This window comes from Crinia signifera, chromosome 12 (genome assembly GCF_055691185.1).
Source record: "Crinia signifera chromosome 12, ASM5569118v1, whole genome shotgun sequence".
In the NCBI taxonomy this organism is placed as follows: Eukaryota; Metazoa; Chordata; class Amphibia; order Anura; family Myobatrachidae; genus Crinia; species Crinia signifera.
In genome coordinates, this window is record NC_139228.1 from 83495003 (window position 1) to 83511528 (window position 16526).

At 46.5% G+C, this 16526-nt stretch overlaps 1 protein-coding gene across 1 annotated transcript; it reads left to right on the top strand.

Moving 5' to 3' along the window:
• The first annotated feature begins 1125 nt into the window (after window positions 1-1125).
• Window positions 1126-16086, top strand: IVD (isovaleryl-CoA dehydrogenase). Its single transcript, XM_083167564.1, has 12 exons — window positions 1126-1351; window positions 5478-5567; window positions 6460-6511; window positions 7362-7531; window positions 8259-8352; window positions 9996-10132; window positions 10253-10349; window positions 10884-10977; window positions 12269-12350; window positions 13327-13431; window positions 15090-15162; window positions 15261-16086. Exons 1-12 carry the CDS (start codon window positions 1214-1216, stop codon window positions 15392-15394), a joined length of 1266 nt encoding a protein of 421 aa, XP_083023690.1. The 5' UTR covers window positions 1126-1213; the 3' UTR covers window positions 15395-16086.
• Window positions 16087-16526: the final 440 nt, after the last annotated feature.

The window sequence follows — 16526 nt, forward strand, 5'->3', positions numbered from 1 at the left end:
ATCTGTGCCCTGATCTCTCCCCCGATATTTTAATGCAAAGCCCCCCCTCCTCCCCTACACCTACCTCAGTCAGTGCCTCAGCGGACAAACTAAGCAAATGCATAGGGATATATATTCTAGCTTAACAGTGAGCAGCGGTGGGACCGAGGTGGTAAAGCATGATGAAATTCTCTCTCCCCCACAGGCTTTACCATATCTGTGGGCCTATCGCTCTCCTGTACCCAGTCAGGCTGCAGTAAACTGTAAACCTGCTTCCTACTGTCACTGCCACATCTAGTGACTTTTTAAAAAAAATTGAAGACAGACCCTGTCCACACTTCTTGTATGGCAGTTGTATGCATCCCCACCCACATTCCCCCACCAGCAGGGACTGGTGGGCATTACTCTATGGGGTATATTGTGCAGTGGGCCTTACTGTGTGGAATGTAATGTGCTCCAATGGGCATTACTGTATTGGACACAATGTGATGCAATGGGCATTACATGGGGTAATGGGCAGTACTACTGTGCACAAACCCAATTTTTTTTGCATGCTTATCAAAATATTGCATCACCCCCTGGCGATGCAAGGCCCGCCCCCTGGCGACGCAAGGCCCGCCCCCTGGCGACGCAAGGCCCGCCCCCTGGCTTTTTACTTTTCTCCCTGAAATGATTTTTCAAAAGTAGGCAACCCTGTGTTTAACCCTTGCAGGACACCAGCTACTTATTCAAAATAATGACATCTGGGTCCCATGCACACTTTAGTGCCCTATTTCTGCCCAAATCCTTGTTGGTCAAAAAATTTGCAAGTGGGTGATATATAAGTGACCCCCGTGTTGGTTTCTGGTGTGAAATTTGTGGTCCAACACTCATTAACCCTTGTAATAGTGATTGTCCTGAATAAGAAGCCAACTTCAGCCTCGTATGCTTGCAACTATGTGAGTGGGCGGGCCCTGTACGGGAGGCGGTGACGGCGGTGGAGCTGGGGGCGGCGCTAGCTAGCATGCAAGGGTGAAGAGGCTGATGCTCTCCTCGGCAGCGATGACGTGTGAGCGGTACTTAGTGCAGGCTGCTCCCAGTGCAGCCTCGGTGAAGGTGAACGAGCTCAGTGTCAGTGATCAGGCCGGGCTCTGGGCGGGGCTCCACGTCAGGAAGCCGCGATCTCATTGGCTGCGCCTGCCCCACCTCCCTGCGTAGGGATCGCGTTCCATCCACAACCGCCGCCACACACATCATGGCCGCGCTCCTGCGTACTCTGGCTGTCTGCAGCCGCCGGAGCTGGCCGGTGCTGGCCCCGAGCAGTCGGGGATGCTCGAGTGCGGGGATCCCGGTGGATGACACTGTGAACGGGCTGAATGAGGAGCAGAAACAGGTGCGGTCCCAACCCATCCACGTCCTTTGTATATGCGGGGTCAGACTACGAATCCAGCACCCCATCCTCAGTGTCTGTCGGGGGATGGAGTAAATAAACCCCGGAACGTTTCCCTATTACAGCAAACGCTGCCATAGGGAGCCTGAGCTGTTGGGGTTTAAAGTACATGGTTCTCTTGTTGTCATTGTGGAAGTGAAACCTGCTGTATGTCTGCATGTAGTATAATGCTGGGGTTATATAATGCAGGACATATTATATAACTACAGGATACCTGACCCATCTCACCAGGTGCATCACAGCGACAAGATATAGATAATGAAAGCCATGCTGCGGAATGCAACATCGGCCCTGTATGTATACCCCCCCATCCCACCCATCACCAAACAATGATTCGCCTCACCTGACATCAGCAAGTATGTATGCGCTAGCCCATGCCGGCGCGCCACCGGGTCCCTGTCACTGCAATTGTACCCACCGTCTGATGAGTACTCCTCTGAAGACTGCAGGCAAATCTCTGAAAATGCAGTTTCTGCATAATAAATGTATCACTGCCACTATGTACTAACAGCCCAATGCCGGAGGTATCCCCTGCAAAAGTCTAACGGTGCACATCACCGTCCCCGTTCTTATCAATGTAGGACTGCTGTCTGTAGCAGACCACGAAAAGAAAAGTTTGGCTCATACACCAATGGCGTAAACCGCTTTATTCCTGTGGCTACGCGTTTACTGGAGAGGGGACCTCTCCCAGAGCCTCTGTCCTGAGGTGTGAACAGAAATCCTCCACAAGTAGGGTGTTTAGCAGATGTCGTGCGCACCCATCGCTCCAGGCGCTTAAATTCATGACTCCTATGGAACATGCTCCTGCGACCAGCGGCTTCCTCCAGCCAAGTGTCTCATTTTCATCCGTGGCCGCTGATTAAAAAATGGGACACTCAGCAATTTGGTTGCTGAGCGATCTATCGCTCCACGTGTACGGAGCTTAAGAAACTGTTATTGTAGATAATCGCATAGCCCAGTGGTTCCCAAACTGTGCGCCGTGGCTCCCTGGGGTGCCTCGGGACATATGCAGGGGTGCCCTGAGTTAGTGGTCCAGGACCAACTCAAATTATTAATGGTCAATTATTTATAAGCAAAACCAGTGCTGGTTGCAGCCAATCATAAAATTTGTACAAACAAAAGAAAATACTGCCATTTACCACATAACTGACCCTAATAATCGCATATAAACCCAATCTAATTAAAAAAAAAATTGGCATAGGGGTGCCGTGAAAAAATTCTTATACTCTAGGGTGCCGTGATTCAAAAAAGATTGGGAACCCCTGGCATAGCCAATTATGGGGCAGATGTATTAAGCCTGGAGAAGAGATACAGTGAAAGGAGATAAAGCACCAGCCAATCAATTCCCAACTGTCCTTTTCAAACACCGTTCATTGACTGGTGCATTCCTGGTAAGTTTTGTGATGTAGGCCATGCACCATTTTAGTTGCTCTTCTTTGTACAGTCTCTAATGTATTTATATCCTTCTGGAGATATGGCCTCCAGAACTGAACACAATACTCTAGGTGAGGTCGTACCAATGACCTATACAGTGGCATTATTACTACTTTCTTTCTACTGCTGATGACTCTCCCTATGTAACCAAGCATCTGACTTGCGATGCCAATGTACCAAAATCAGGCAGCATCGCATCAGCTCCCATAGCTACTGCCATTTTGAGACGGCGGTAGCCTATGGGCTATTTACCGCATTGGCCACCTTTCAATCAGGCTGTGAGTTCCTTGCAAACACAGAAGTTTGCCAAAGGCACATGCACATTATGGAAAATTTGCATGCGCAGTGGCCTCCCCATCGGACAGGGCCCAAATCCGGAGCTGTATCTCTGTGCTATAGTGACCCATGTAGTACTGGTATGTGTGCTGTATCTCTGTTCTCTAAGGTGACCCATGTAGTACTGGTATGTGTGCTGTATATCTGTTCTATAGTGACCCATGTGTTACTGGTATGTGAGCTGTATCTCTGTGCTATAGTGACCCATGTAGTACTGGTATGTGAGCTGTATCTCTGTGCTATAGTGACCCATGTAGTACTGGTATGTGTGCTGTATCTCTGTGCTATAGTGACCCATGTAGTACTGGTATGTGTGCTGTATCTCTGTGCTATAGTGACCCATGTAGTACTGGTATGTGTGCTGTATCTCTGTGCTATAGTGACCCATGTAGTACTGGTATGTGTGCTGTATATCTGTGCTATAGTGACCCATGTAGTACTGGTATGTGTGCTGTATCTCTGTGCTATAGTGACCCATGTGTTACTGGTATGTGTGCTGTATCTCTGTTCTCTAAGGTGACCCATGTGTTACTGGTATGTGTGCTGTATCTCTGTGCTATAGTGACCCATGTAGTACTGGTATGTGTGCTGTATCTCTGTGCTATAGTGACCCATGTGTTACTGGTATGTGAGCTGTATATCTGTGCTATAGTGACCCATGTAGTACTGGTATGTGTGCTGTATCTCTGTGCTATAGTGACCCATGTGTTACTGGTATGTGAGCTGTATATCTGTGCTATAGTGACCCATGTAGTACTGGTATGTGTGCTGTATCTCTGTTCTCTAAGGTGACCCATGTAGTACTGGTATGTGTGCTGTATATCTGTGCTATAGTGACCCATGTAGTACTGGTATGTGTGCTGTATCTCTGTGCTATAGTGACCCATGTAGTACTGGTATGTGTGCTGTATCTCTGTTCTCTAAGGTGACCCATGTGTTACTGGTATGTGTGCTGTATCTCTGTGCTATAGTGACCCATGTAGTACTGGTATGTGTGCTGTATCTCTGTGCTATAGTGACCCATGTGTTACTGGTATGTGTGCTGTATCTCTGTTCTCTAAGGTGACCCATGTGTTACTGGTATGTGTGCTGTATCTCTGTGCTATAGTGACCCATGTAGTACTGGTATGTGTGCTGTATCTCTGTGCTATAGTGACCCATGTAGTACTGGTATGTGAGCTAGAGTGACCCTGTCCTATAGTGACCTGTGTGTTACTTGGTATGTGTGCTGTGTCTCTGTTCTATAGGGACCCGCGTGCTGTATCTCTGTTCTATAGGGACCCGCGTGCTGTATCTCTGTTCTATAGGGACCCGCGTGCTGTATCTCTGTTCTATAGGGACCCGTGTGTTACTGGTATGTGTGCTGTATCTCTGTGCTATAGTGACCCGTGTGTTACTGGTATGTGTGCTGTATCTCTGTGCTATAGTGACCCGTGTGCTGTATCTCTGTTCTATAGTGACCCGTGTGCTGTATCTCTGTTCTATAGTGACCCGTGTGTTACTGGTATGTGTGCTGTATCTCTGTGCTATAGTGACCCGTGTAGTACTGGTATGTGTGCTGTATCTCTGTGCTATAGTGATCCGTGTGTTACTGGTATGTGAGCTAGAGTGACCCTGTCCTATAGTGACCTGTGTGTTACTTGGTATGTATGTGTGCTGTATCTCTGTACTATAGTGACCCGTGTGCTGTATCTCTGTTCTATAGTGATCCGTGTGTTACTGGTGTGTGTGCTGTATCTCTGTTCTATAGTGATCCGTGTGTTACTGGTATGTATTCTGTATATCTGTTCTATAGTGACCCGTGTGTTACTTGGTATGTGTGCTGTATCTCTGTACTATAGTGACCCGTGTGCTGTATCTCTGTACTATAGTGACCCGTGTGCTGTATCTCTGTACTATAGTGACCGTGTGCTGTATCTCTGTACTATAGTGACCGTGTGCTGTATCTCTGTACTATAGTGACCGTGTGCTGTATCTCTGTACTATAGTGACCCGTGTGCTGTATCTCTGTTCTATAGTGATCCGTGTGTTACTGGTATGTGTGCTGTATATCTGTTCTATAGTGACCTGTGTAGTACTGGTATGTGTGCTGTATCTCTGTGCTATAGTGACCCGTGTAGTACTGGTATGTGTGCTGTATCTCTGTTCTATAGTGACCCGTGTATTTATTGGTATGTGTGCTGTATCTCTGTTCTATAGTGACCCATGTGTTGTTTGGTATGTGCGCTGTAACCCTGTTCTATAGTGACCCATGTGTTGTTTGGTATGTGTGCTGTAACGGTCATCTTCTCTGATTAAGCTCCGGCATACGCTGCGCAAGTTTCTTCAGGACCATCTGGCCCCTAAAGCACAAGAAATAGACCAACAGAATGAGTTCAAGGATATTCGGGTGAGTAACATTACTGAGAATATGGGGGCAGTGTTATGTGCCGCTTCCAGAAACCCTAAAACCACTTAACTAATTAATAGTATTTTTTGATTGAATCAAGAACATATATTTAAAACTTCACCTTCTCCATTGCATTAAAATATATATTTTTTAAACAGTACGCCATGAAAAAGAAATAGCCATTTTAATGTATATACTAATGATAGGCATCGACGGATGTACCATAAATGACTAATGGTCTTAAAGCATTGTTAGAAAACCATTGATTTCCATAAAAATGTTCTTGGTCATAATTTACTTTCTAACGATGGTTTGCAGAAACCTCACTTCCCAATGGCCTTCAAATGTGTTTGAACTATTTGGGATGATTTAGGTCTATTCCTAATTATCTTACAAAAGGGGTGTACACATGGTGCCATTTTTGGTGCCATTTTTTTTTATTTCAAATCGATCCTGATTCGATTGTAATTGAATCTGGATCGACTCAAATGGCAAGCAAAACGCATTAGATGGGGACCATATAGTAGATCTGTACTACTGTATATAGTCATGCCTACACAGTCTATTTTTCTATTAAATCTGAAAAACATTTGCTGTCCATTCGATTTTATATAGAAAAATTGACCAACCGAATTGGCAATGTGTACACCTATAAAAAAACCACCACAAAAAACGTAGATGCGACCATGGCAGGGAAAGGCCGGCTTGGTAGGGTCGCACCTGATGTGACCACACCGTGCAAGTGGTTAAAGTTAATGATTTCAAGAGCAGGACTTTGTAAACAGTGTTGTGAATGAAATGTCATTTGCGCTGACTTGTTGTTGTCGTTTGTGGTGCGGATAATTGTCTATAGACTACACTACAGTGTATGAATTTGTATTTGTTTTTCTAGAACTTTTGGAAGAAGCTTGGAGATCTTGGTGTTCTGGGTATCACCGCCCCAGGTTAGTACACACCTCCAAATTGACATACACATGACTAGTTATATGCTGGACAAACAGATATTCTGGTGCCCCAGAGGTGATCTGTCGGGTACTTACTAGGAGTGCAGGACATGTGTTTGAAGCCCTCCCATATCAGCAATTTTTCCTTTGATGCGCTTAGCCTAGCTAGTGTAGTAGCCAAGCCAGCCGACACCTCTTCCCCAACACCCCTTCCCCAACACCCCCCCCCCCCCCATTTCAACAGCTCATTGTTTGCTGAAATACTCTGTTGCCATCAATTACATCAGGACCTCTTCCACATTCCAACGTAATCCCTAATGTCAGACTTGGTTACTGTGGGCCTGATTCAGACTCGCTGTTGCTGCTTCTTACATAGAAACAGCAATGCTAGCTCTAATATGTAATGCACAGGATGCAGATCATCTTCGGCACTATAGGCCATCTGCGTTACCCGTAGGGTTGCATGGCGTTTATAAGACCTACCAAGAGACCAGAACATGGAGGCGATCAACCTCCCCAAATAACATCAAATTGTTCATCGCTGATGCCATAGCGGGACTGTATCGGGCCCTATGGTTTCATACCACCATTCTGCAGGGCAATATGTTTGAATAAGGTTGATTCAAAATAATTCAGTTTTACAAATGTTAGCATTAAAGTTAATTTTTTTGTAGCATGGCAGTTAGTCCCTAAAATGTTTTGCCTTGTAAAATTTGGGAAACAGTATGATAGGTCGACCACTAATGGTTGACGTTGTCAGAATGTTGACACAAGCTTAAGGTCGACATGGACAACGCAAACGGTCGACGCGAGTTTATTGAATTGAGTTGTTGATTTCATTGTGTTCCAGTGGAGTATGGTGGAACGAGCATGGGCTACCTGGAGCATGTTTTGGTGATGGAGGAGATCTCCCGGGTGTCGGCAGCTGTCGGTTTGAGCTACGGAGCGCATTCCAATCTCTGTATAAACCAGCTGGTGAGAAATGGGAACGAAGCCCAGAAAGAAAAGTATCTCCCTAAGGTACGGTCTGTAGTACTGTGGGCTGCTAATCGCACACCCGGGAATGACATCTTCTGTGGAACTTATTATGTTGCAAATATATGAAACATTTAAAAAAGAGATATATATATATATGATAGGCTGGTTCCACCACGAATCCTGGATTCCAGTCCCCATCTTTCCTTGTGTAATACTAAAGTTTGGACCTTTTTAAAATGAGTAATGAGTGCACCTGCTAGGTGACTTGGGTAAATAATTTGTGCGGGTACCTCCTCGCACACAAAGAGGGGGAGGGAGAGAGGTGCCGCTGCAGCTGTCTCTCTCTCCAGCTACGCACACGGCACTGTGCAATGTGTGCTGAGTTGGGGAGAGAGGCTGTGCTGCGGTGGCAGCCGATCATCTCTCTCCCTACTACCCTGCTCCCTGCAAGGGGGGAGCGGGTCGGGTAAAAAGGTACTTGCCACTGGACTTGAGGACGGAGTCTGACAACCACTGTTCTAGTCCCCAAAGACTTTAGGCGAGGTTCCGTTAGCCGTGAGCTGCCTCCAGCAGATACCTCTGACCTCTGCTCGCACCTCTATAGGCCATGAGCAGAAATCGTCCACCTAGAGATAACCGCCAAACCTTCGGAGGTGCATCGGCTATTTTGTTTCAGTCCTTTATCATCGGCACAAACTTGGCGTATAATACACAAATGCGTATTTCTACAGCGGTCTGTTTCCTCTGACTACTTGTGCTCTCTCTACAGCTGATCAGTGGAGAACACATAGGGGCACTAGCCATGAGCGAGCCGAACTCTGGTTCTGATGTGGTGTCCATGAAACTGAAGGCAGAGAAGAAAGGTAAAGCCACACCTCCTTCCCTACCATTTTACTGGAAAAGGTTTATTCAGATGCAACATTTATAATGGGTGTATTCGTGCTTGTACAACAGCACATGCAGAGCAGGCTACTGGCCATTTGCCCTTGTGTGATTCCATACACTTAACAGTGGCGTAACGACAAATTTGGCACCGCTTCCCCCCCCCCCCCTCCAGTAAATTTAAGACCCTCTTCCCCTGCCCTGCTTTACCCCATCGGCATCTACGACTGGGACCTGCAGATCTGATTGTCTGCATCCTGGCGCTCCTCATGGAAAAAGGTCCCTCACAAAATGGCCGCCATTTTGTAGCAGACCATTTTTAAGGCTGCTAGAGGAGACTGCCGCAACCTCCAGCATCCTCAAAAACTGTCTGCTGTAAGGGGGTGGCCATTTTGTGAGGGACCTTTTTCCTAAGGAATCAGGAGGAGCAGCGGGATGCAGATCTACGGGTCCCGACTCCCGGCCACAGATGCAGCAGCGGGGAAAGGCAGGTCCTGGCAGGCGGCAGTGTAACAATAGCCCCTGCAGACCCCCGTCGCCCACACTTACCGTGGGGTCTGCGGCACGATTGTTATGCCACTGTTCAGCAATGTAAGAGAAGGAGAATCGGGGCAGGTTTGCAGCGGGTGACGATGGTTCAGGATGTGATTTATTATTAATTAATAAATAACCCAAATATATTTAGTCCCACCAGCAGAGGTCACTGTTCTCATTAATCAATTGGATATAGTATTCAGCGTTGGCGCAAAGTTGTCCAAATATAACGTGACTGCGAGATGAGCTGTCAGTTTGCGGACACTCGCTACAGTATGTCGACACACTATATGGCAGGACATTGCCGACGTCGGTATCTCGCCATGGTGGTTGTTTTAGTTAAAGCTTTTGAACCGTATCGACAGTATAACTTCAGAGCTGATGATTTATGATACGGTGTAAAGTTCTTCTGTCAGCATGGCAGGGGCTACTGGACTGGCCACCTGTCAGAGGCCAAAAGGGCTGATAGGCTGGGCCAGCTGCATGGCACACCCATTTGGGGGCGGTAACCTTGCGTTCCCTGGCCATTGGGAGGGAGAGACGATGACGTAATATTATGGCCATCGCAGCGCTGAGTAAGTCCTGACTTACTCAACGCTGCATCCAAAGGGGACATCCATTAATTTGCCGGATTATCAGTGATGCCATTTTAAAGCACCGTGACCCCCGACAGCCCAGCTTGCTCCTCCGCCACACCACCCACAGCTTGTCTCCAGCTCACAGGGCATTCCAGGTCCCGCCCACAGCGCGTATCAGTTCCTGCAGCGCAAACACCCCCCCTCCCCCACATCCCAATACCCTCCCATTGCCCTCATAACAACTTCTAAGCCACAGTCCCCTCTACGTCTAACAGCCTAACAATACAAACTGCCCCAGCACCCGATGTGTCCGGACCATCGGCTGCTGGAACATCGGTGGCGTACCTCTATATGTACTCCTGCATAGGAAGCATTGCCAGTCTAAGTATAGGAAGCTTGTTGTTACTATTTCTTAAACCTTTGAAGCTAGGCAAAGTATATTGGGTAGCAGAATTTATTTGGGACTGTTCCTGGAAATCTTACATTTTGTTCCTTTTGCCGTATTTTCCTAGGTGATTCTTATGTTCTGAATGGAAACAAGTTCTGGATCACAAACGGTCCAGATGCCGATGTTCTTATTGTGTATGCAAAGACAGACAGCAAGATACGTCCAGCCTCACGCGGGATCACTGCGTTCATAGTGGAGAAGGTCAGTATAACCACCTGTAGGTGGCTGCTCCGTAAGTATATGTGGTTGTAGTTCTGCAAGGGGCGGAGGTCCATGTAATGCATATGTGTGGTTTAGAGTGTTTGGGGTTTTCTGTTGTAGGGAACCCCAGGATTTAGCACCGCACAGAAACTTGACAAGTTGGGGATGAGGGGATCGAACACCAGTGAACTTGTATTTGAAGACTGCAGGATTCCAGGTGAGCTCGTTCTTGGTAACACTGCTAGATACAGCCAGTGGCTCTCATTGCCAATGGGAGCCAGTAACCGTACTGTTATTATGAATCAAATGTTATTTATTGGGATATGGTTGTATCGGTGATCCCATCACCAGGACTGGGAGTGGTATGACTGCCCAACCGGGAGGATCCCAACGATCAGTATCGGAATCTCGACTGCCGCTGCTCCAAAGGGGGGGGCGAGCGCAAAGCAGCCCCTTGCGGGCTCGGTGGCTCGCTTCACTCACCACAGGTTCTATTCTCCCTCTACAGGGGTCGTGGACCCCCAAAAGGGAGAAAGCCCCCTCTCAGCTGGAAAAACCCCCCCCCCCTGTCGGAGCACCGGCGGTTGGGATTCCAACGTCGAGATACTGACCTTCGGGATCCCGACCGCCGGGATCCCCCTCCCTGTCGGGCAGTCATCTGGCACCCCTCAAGACCAGTCCCTATCATAATAACATCTCCCAAAGGATGATTTCATTCCGGTTGACCATAGGTTTCCTGCTTTTCTTTCAGAGGAGAACATGCTTGGTCACATTGGGAAGGGCGTCTATGTGCTGATGAGCGGTTTGGATCTGGAGAGACTTGTGCTGTCCGGAGGCCCATTGGGGTAATGGTTATATAGGATATCTTCATGTGTCTGTACATAAGGCGAGCACTTCTGCCCCCCTATAAGGGGAATACAGGCTGAGTCTCCCATATCCAAATCATTGGAACCAGAAGTATTTCGGGTTTTGGATTTTTTCGTATTTTGAAATGTGTTCTAAATCTATGCCCGTATGTTTTCATATACCTCTTGTACACCTAGCCTGAACTACAGTATATACACATTATAGTCACAGGACCCTTGGTTGAGGCTGTTCTGCGATGAACTCCTGCAAGTAGTTCTGGTCGTTCTCCCGGATACTGGTGGCTCCCCTGCAGCAGATTTCATTTCCCGTGGCTTTTCAGGAGAGGGGGCGAGGGCTAAAGACATCTTTAGCCCCGCCACCACCTCGGGGACCCGCAAAGTGCTGTGATAAAAAACACATCCGGGCTTAGGTTGACGTCACAAACCCTCTCCTAAGCTGGCTTGGTGCGCCTGAGTTTCCCCCAACACTCCCAGCGTTTTATTTGCCACTCTCAAAAAATGGTTGTTTCCCCCTCATGCCCACTCCTTGTGAATGATTTGGCCGCAACAATTCCGGATGAGGGAGCTGGTGCGTTGGTGCGTTGTTGCGGTGGAAAAAATAACTAACCTAATGAATCAATCAGAAATTTGGTACGGAGTTGTTTGAAGATGGTAGTACACTATAGTAATACCAACTCTCCTCGCCATCGCCACCTGTCTTCAAACACAGGTACTCGCAAATGTTAGTATTTACTGGGGGACGGTGTTCTTGCTCTCTCTCTTTGAACCAGGGCTGAGCAAACCAGTCCCCGAGAGTTGCCAACAGTCCATGTTTCCCAGGCCACCTGTGGATCTGTAGAATGTGTCTGTTAGGAATGATGCAGCATGTTTGAATGTGACTGTAATAACTACACCTGTGCTCCATCTGGGTGGTCCGGCAAACTGACTGCTGGTAGATCTGGGACCGGTGTAGCCAGCCCACAATTAAAACAATACTATGCAACATCCCTCAGCATTTATCATAGCTGTCTGGTATGTGCAAATTAAGGTAAAAGTAAGATCTTTGTACATGCATTGGGGGCAATGTTCTACTTAACGTATATAGTGAAAATACAGCACGCTTACAATACACTGCCTTATAAGAGTCCAGACATTGCAGCCCATTAATCCATCCCTAGAGGGAATCTTGGATAAAATCAAATCCAACAACTCCCGGTAAGAGTCCATTTTGTTAGTGACGTATGTTGAATATCCCCATCAATGACCTATTTTTGTATCTGTAATCATTTAGCATCATGCAGGCTGTTATGGATCATGCCGTTCCCTATCTACATACCAGAGAAGCCTTCGGTCAGAAAATTGGATACTTCCAGGTAAAAAATATGCAGACACCTGTGTGAGCCATGCTGGTTCCCCTTTACTGTGTACGTAACGCCCCTGGTTTCCCCAGTCATACAGCACATTCTCTGATACGGATAGAGACCAGTGTAAAATATCCATACATCATAACACTGCTAAATATCACAGGTGCTGAGATCAGTGTCAGGGGTGACGTTACTAAAAATTATACAAATTAGTGTTCATTCTAGCACCCGCCATGCAGTTCCTGTTCCCTGCCTGGGGTGTCGCTGTCTGCTGTAGTGCTTCTAGCTAAGTGTAGTCTGTATGTCAGCACTGATATGCAAACCAGACCTGTGCTAGAAACACCACAGCAGACAGCGACACCCCAGGCAGGAAACAGGAACTGCATGGGTTTTCAAAGCTAGCGGGTGCTAGAATGAACACTACAAATGAAGAGGTGCTGTAGCCCATAGCAACACTCAGATTCCATCAATTCTCTATTGCATCCTAGAAAACGACAGACAGAATCTGATTGGTGTCCATGGTCAATGTGATCTTTTCACTTTTTAGATGCTTTAGAGGGGGTCTTCAATCTGTGCCGATCTTTCCAGATAGGGGAAATATCGGCACAGACCTATTCAATGCTGCCGTTAACAACAGCATCGAAGGGTGTCAGATCCGACTTTTTAAAAAGTCGGATCTGTTTTGTCGGAAATGGCCACGGATTTTTGCCAATCTGCTTCTGTTTTCGCCAATCCTCAGACTTTCTGTCACCCGACAGCCGGAACATTGTATTCCGGCTGTCAAGTTACAGTCGAAATAAACTAAAATGGTTCAGTGTTTATTATGATGTATTCTCCAGGAATCATGTCTCAGTTTCCGCAGTTCCACACCCCAGACAGAATATAGATGTTCTATATAACCAGGCTGTTCCCCAATCCGTTCACTGGTTATCTTTACGTACTGTGGATATACGTGTTTTGAGAAAAGCATGTTTCCTTTTGGCAGCTAATGCAGGGTAAGATGGCCGATATGTACACACGGCTAACAGCAAGTCGGCAGTATACGTACAACGTGGCAAAGGCCTGTGACCAGGGACATTGCAATGCTAAGGTGAGTGGGTGCACAGTGCTGATTTCAGGTCTGCCATTACCTAGATCTCCTCTCTGATACTATTAGCGGTATTCAATTGCGCTGGTGAGGGGGATTGTACGGCGAGGACAGATTTCCTTTGCTGAAAATAAGCCATCCTCGCCGTGAAACCCCCTTGCCGTATTCAATCATCTGGCTGGATTCTCGCCGTGAAAGGCAGACGAGGATCCACTTAAATGGCGAGGTTCACCTCAAATGCAACGAGTCCGCTGCATTTTGTGTCGAGCCTCGCCATTTTAATGGCCACACCCGCCGCTGCCACCTCACTTTAGGGAACAGACGAGGAGGCAGACGGCGAGTGAACCTCGCCTCATTGAATACCCTGACGGCGATTTTCATCATTTCTATGTGCCGATAATTCGCCATCAGGGCATTGAATACATTCAGTTGTTATATTGCACTCGATCTCCTGTCTAAAATGACTGGAAATCATAGGGCAATATTCAATTGAACTATTTATTTTTTACACATATCGCGCCCATTATGGTCAGTTTCAGCCACACATTTACTCACCAGCCACGGGGATAGCGAGATGAAATGCTGGTGATAACAATTGAATACCGCCATATGAGCGTTGGGTAGATGTTTAAGCTAGAATTGCAAGCACAAGCCTCTGTGTAATCTCCATATACATAGCCATAGAGATGAGCGTCCGATCCAAAATAATTCTGCCAGAAATTACCTCACAAAGCAATTACAGAACATTGTCACGGCGGATTCAGTATGAAATCCCGGCGGTCGGGATCCCGGCGTTCAAAATCCCGACATGGGGGGGGACGTGGATCGCATACACATACAATAATAGCATATATACTCTGTAATGGAATCCCACAAACGTCTCTTCTAATAACTACTCCAGTGCGGTACATTCAGCACAAGGATTCATAAAGGTTGTCATAGACTTCCCTTCCTTTGTTGTCAGGAGTAACGCACTAAGAAGTTAACCCATTGAGTGCCAAGTGAATTTGGCAAAATAGTTGTGAAAATTGCCAAGAAAACGTTTGTGTTCCCCATAATGACCTGTAATGTTACCTTATATAGGAAATAGAATCTTTTTTTACACAACATTTTTTCTTTGAATTCATATAACAAATGTGAGAGACTGGCATTTTTTTCCTCAGATTTTGGCACTCAAAGGGTTAATATGCTGACACATTGGTGGTGATTCTGTAAGGCTTGGTAAGCAGTGAAGATTGCCGGGGTCTGCACATGATCCAACACGCGCTTTCAGAATTCAGCCCTGTCCCAGTGATCAAGAATCACCCCCATTGGGTAGAATTCAGTTGTCAAAGGGTGTGAATTGCCATTGCCGAGCGGTCTTGCACCATTCATCCGTCTGATTTGCACCCCACGTTTTGTGCGAGATCTCAGTCCGATTACATCACTGACCATTTAATGCCCCGTTGGGAATTAGTTTATCCCATAGAACAGGAGCAATGCACGGATGTCTGTGCGCTTATCAGGCTGTACTGTGGAATTCCTAATCGCTTTTTCCAGTCAAAAATGAACTTCACGCTGACCCCATGGTGCTCATGTTGTACATAGCAGTTGTTTGCATTATGGATATTGACATTATACTGTAGTATTACGGATACTGTAATGTTTGTACTCTTGTACAGGATTGTGCCGGCGTTATCCTCTATACGGCTGAATGTGCGACGCAGGTGGCTCTTGATGGCATCCAGTGTTTAGGTAGGCTGGTCACCGACTTGCACAATGTCCTTTCCAATTATTAATGGCTGCTTTGTATTCATGTGATCTAAATAAAAACCATTTTCTGTTTCCAACAGGAGGCAATGGCTATATAAACGATTACCCAATGGGCCGCTTCCTTCGTGACGCCAAACTGTATGAGATAGGGGCAGGTACCAGTGAGGTCAGGAGGCTCGTCATAGGCAGATCCTTCAATGCTTTGTACAAGTAGTCTGGAACTCTTCAGCTGTCATTGGCGACCACCAACCAATCACGGTCGCAGTATGAAAAATTCAAAACTGGTTCCTTTCAATCCATTATATAAGGAGAACACTACAGGCACTGGCTGGGAGTTACTAATAGGACATAAATGGCTCCACAAGGAATCCAATGTACTGTGTATGTAATGATGTGGAAGTACAGACATGTAATGTGTTACAGTGGTGAGAACGAGGCTTTAGTCCCGTTATGTCTGAGAGCGTTGTGCAATAGTACACGGTGCTGAATGTATTGGATATGGGTCTGATTCATCTTTGTTCACAAAGAAAAACAACACACAAATGGGCAAAACCAAGCTGCACCACAGGTGGGGCTGATGTAACACGTAGAGAGATTTTGGGTGGGGTGTATTTTGAAATTGCAGTGTAAAAAATTAAGCTGTTTAACATCTGTGGGCTACATGCAAAAGCAGCCAGTATTTATACTGCACTGAAAAAATAAAGCCGTTATTTGCTCCTCTTGCAAACCAACAATGTGTTCCATTCACAAAATTACTTTAATCTACTAGAGATACTTGTGATTCCCTGGCGACCTCTCTGTCAGTGAGGGGGACGGTTGTTGGGAACTATTTATTATAGGACCGGGAAGAATGTTGTGCACTTTATACGTTTACTCCGGGCACAAATAAAAGATGATTTAATTTTATTTTTCCCAGTTTTGTTGGTGGTGATTGCTTGTTATATTTGGGGAATATATGATTACTTCAGTGTGAGTATTGTGTGACACCCTCATTGTATGTGCCAGATAACAGCCCTGCGCAACCAGAGGCTAACCCCGCAATGCCCACTCTAACGGTGTCCTCTATGGTGACCAGGTTTATGTGACTCTTATTCACCGATTGGCTGGACCTGCATTAGCATAGGTGTATCATTTAAAGCACTGGTTCTCAACCTCGGTCCTCAGGACCCCCAACAGCGCATGTTTTCCAGATCTCAGCACCGAATCACAAGTGAAATAATTAGCTCCACCTGTGGATCTTTTAAAATGTGTCAGTGAGTAATGAGTGCACCTGCTGGGGGTACTTGAGTTTGAGAACAACTGATTTAAAGCTTACATGGTGTCATGGAACCTTTATAAGTACATGG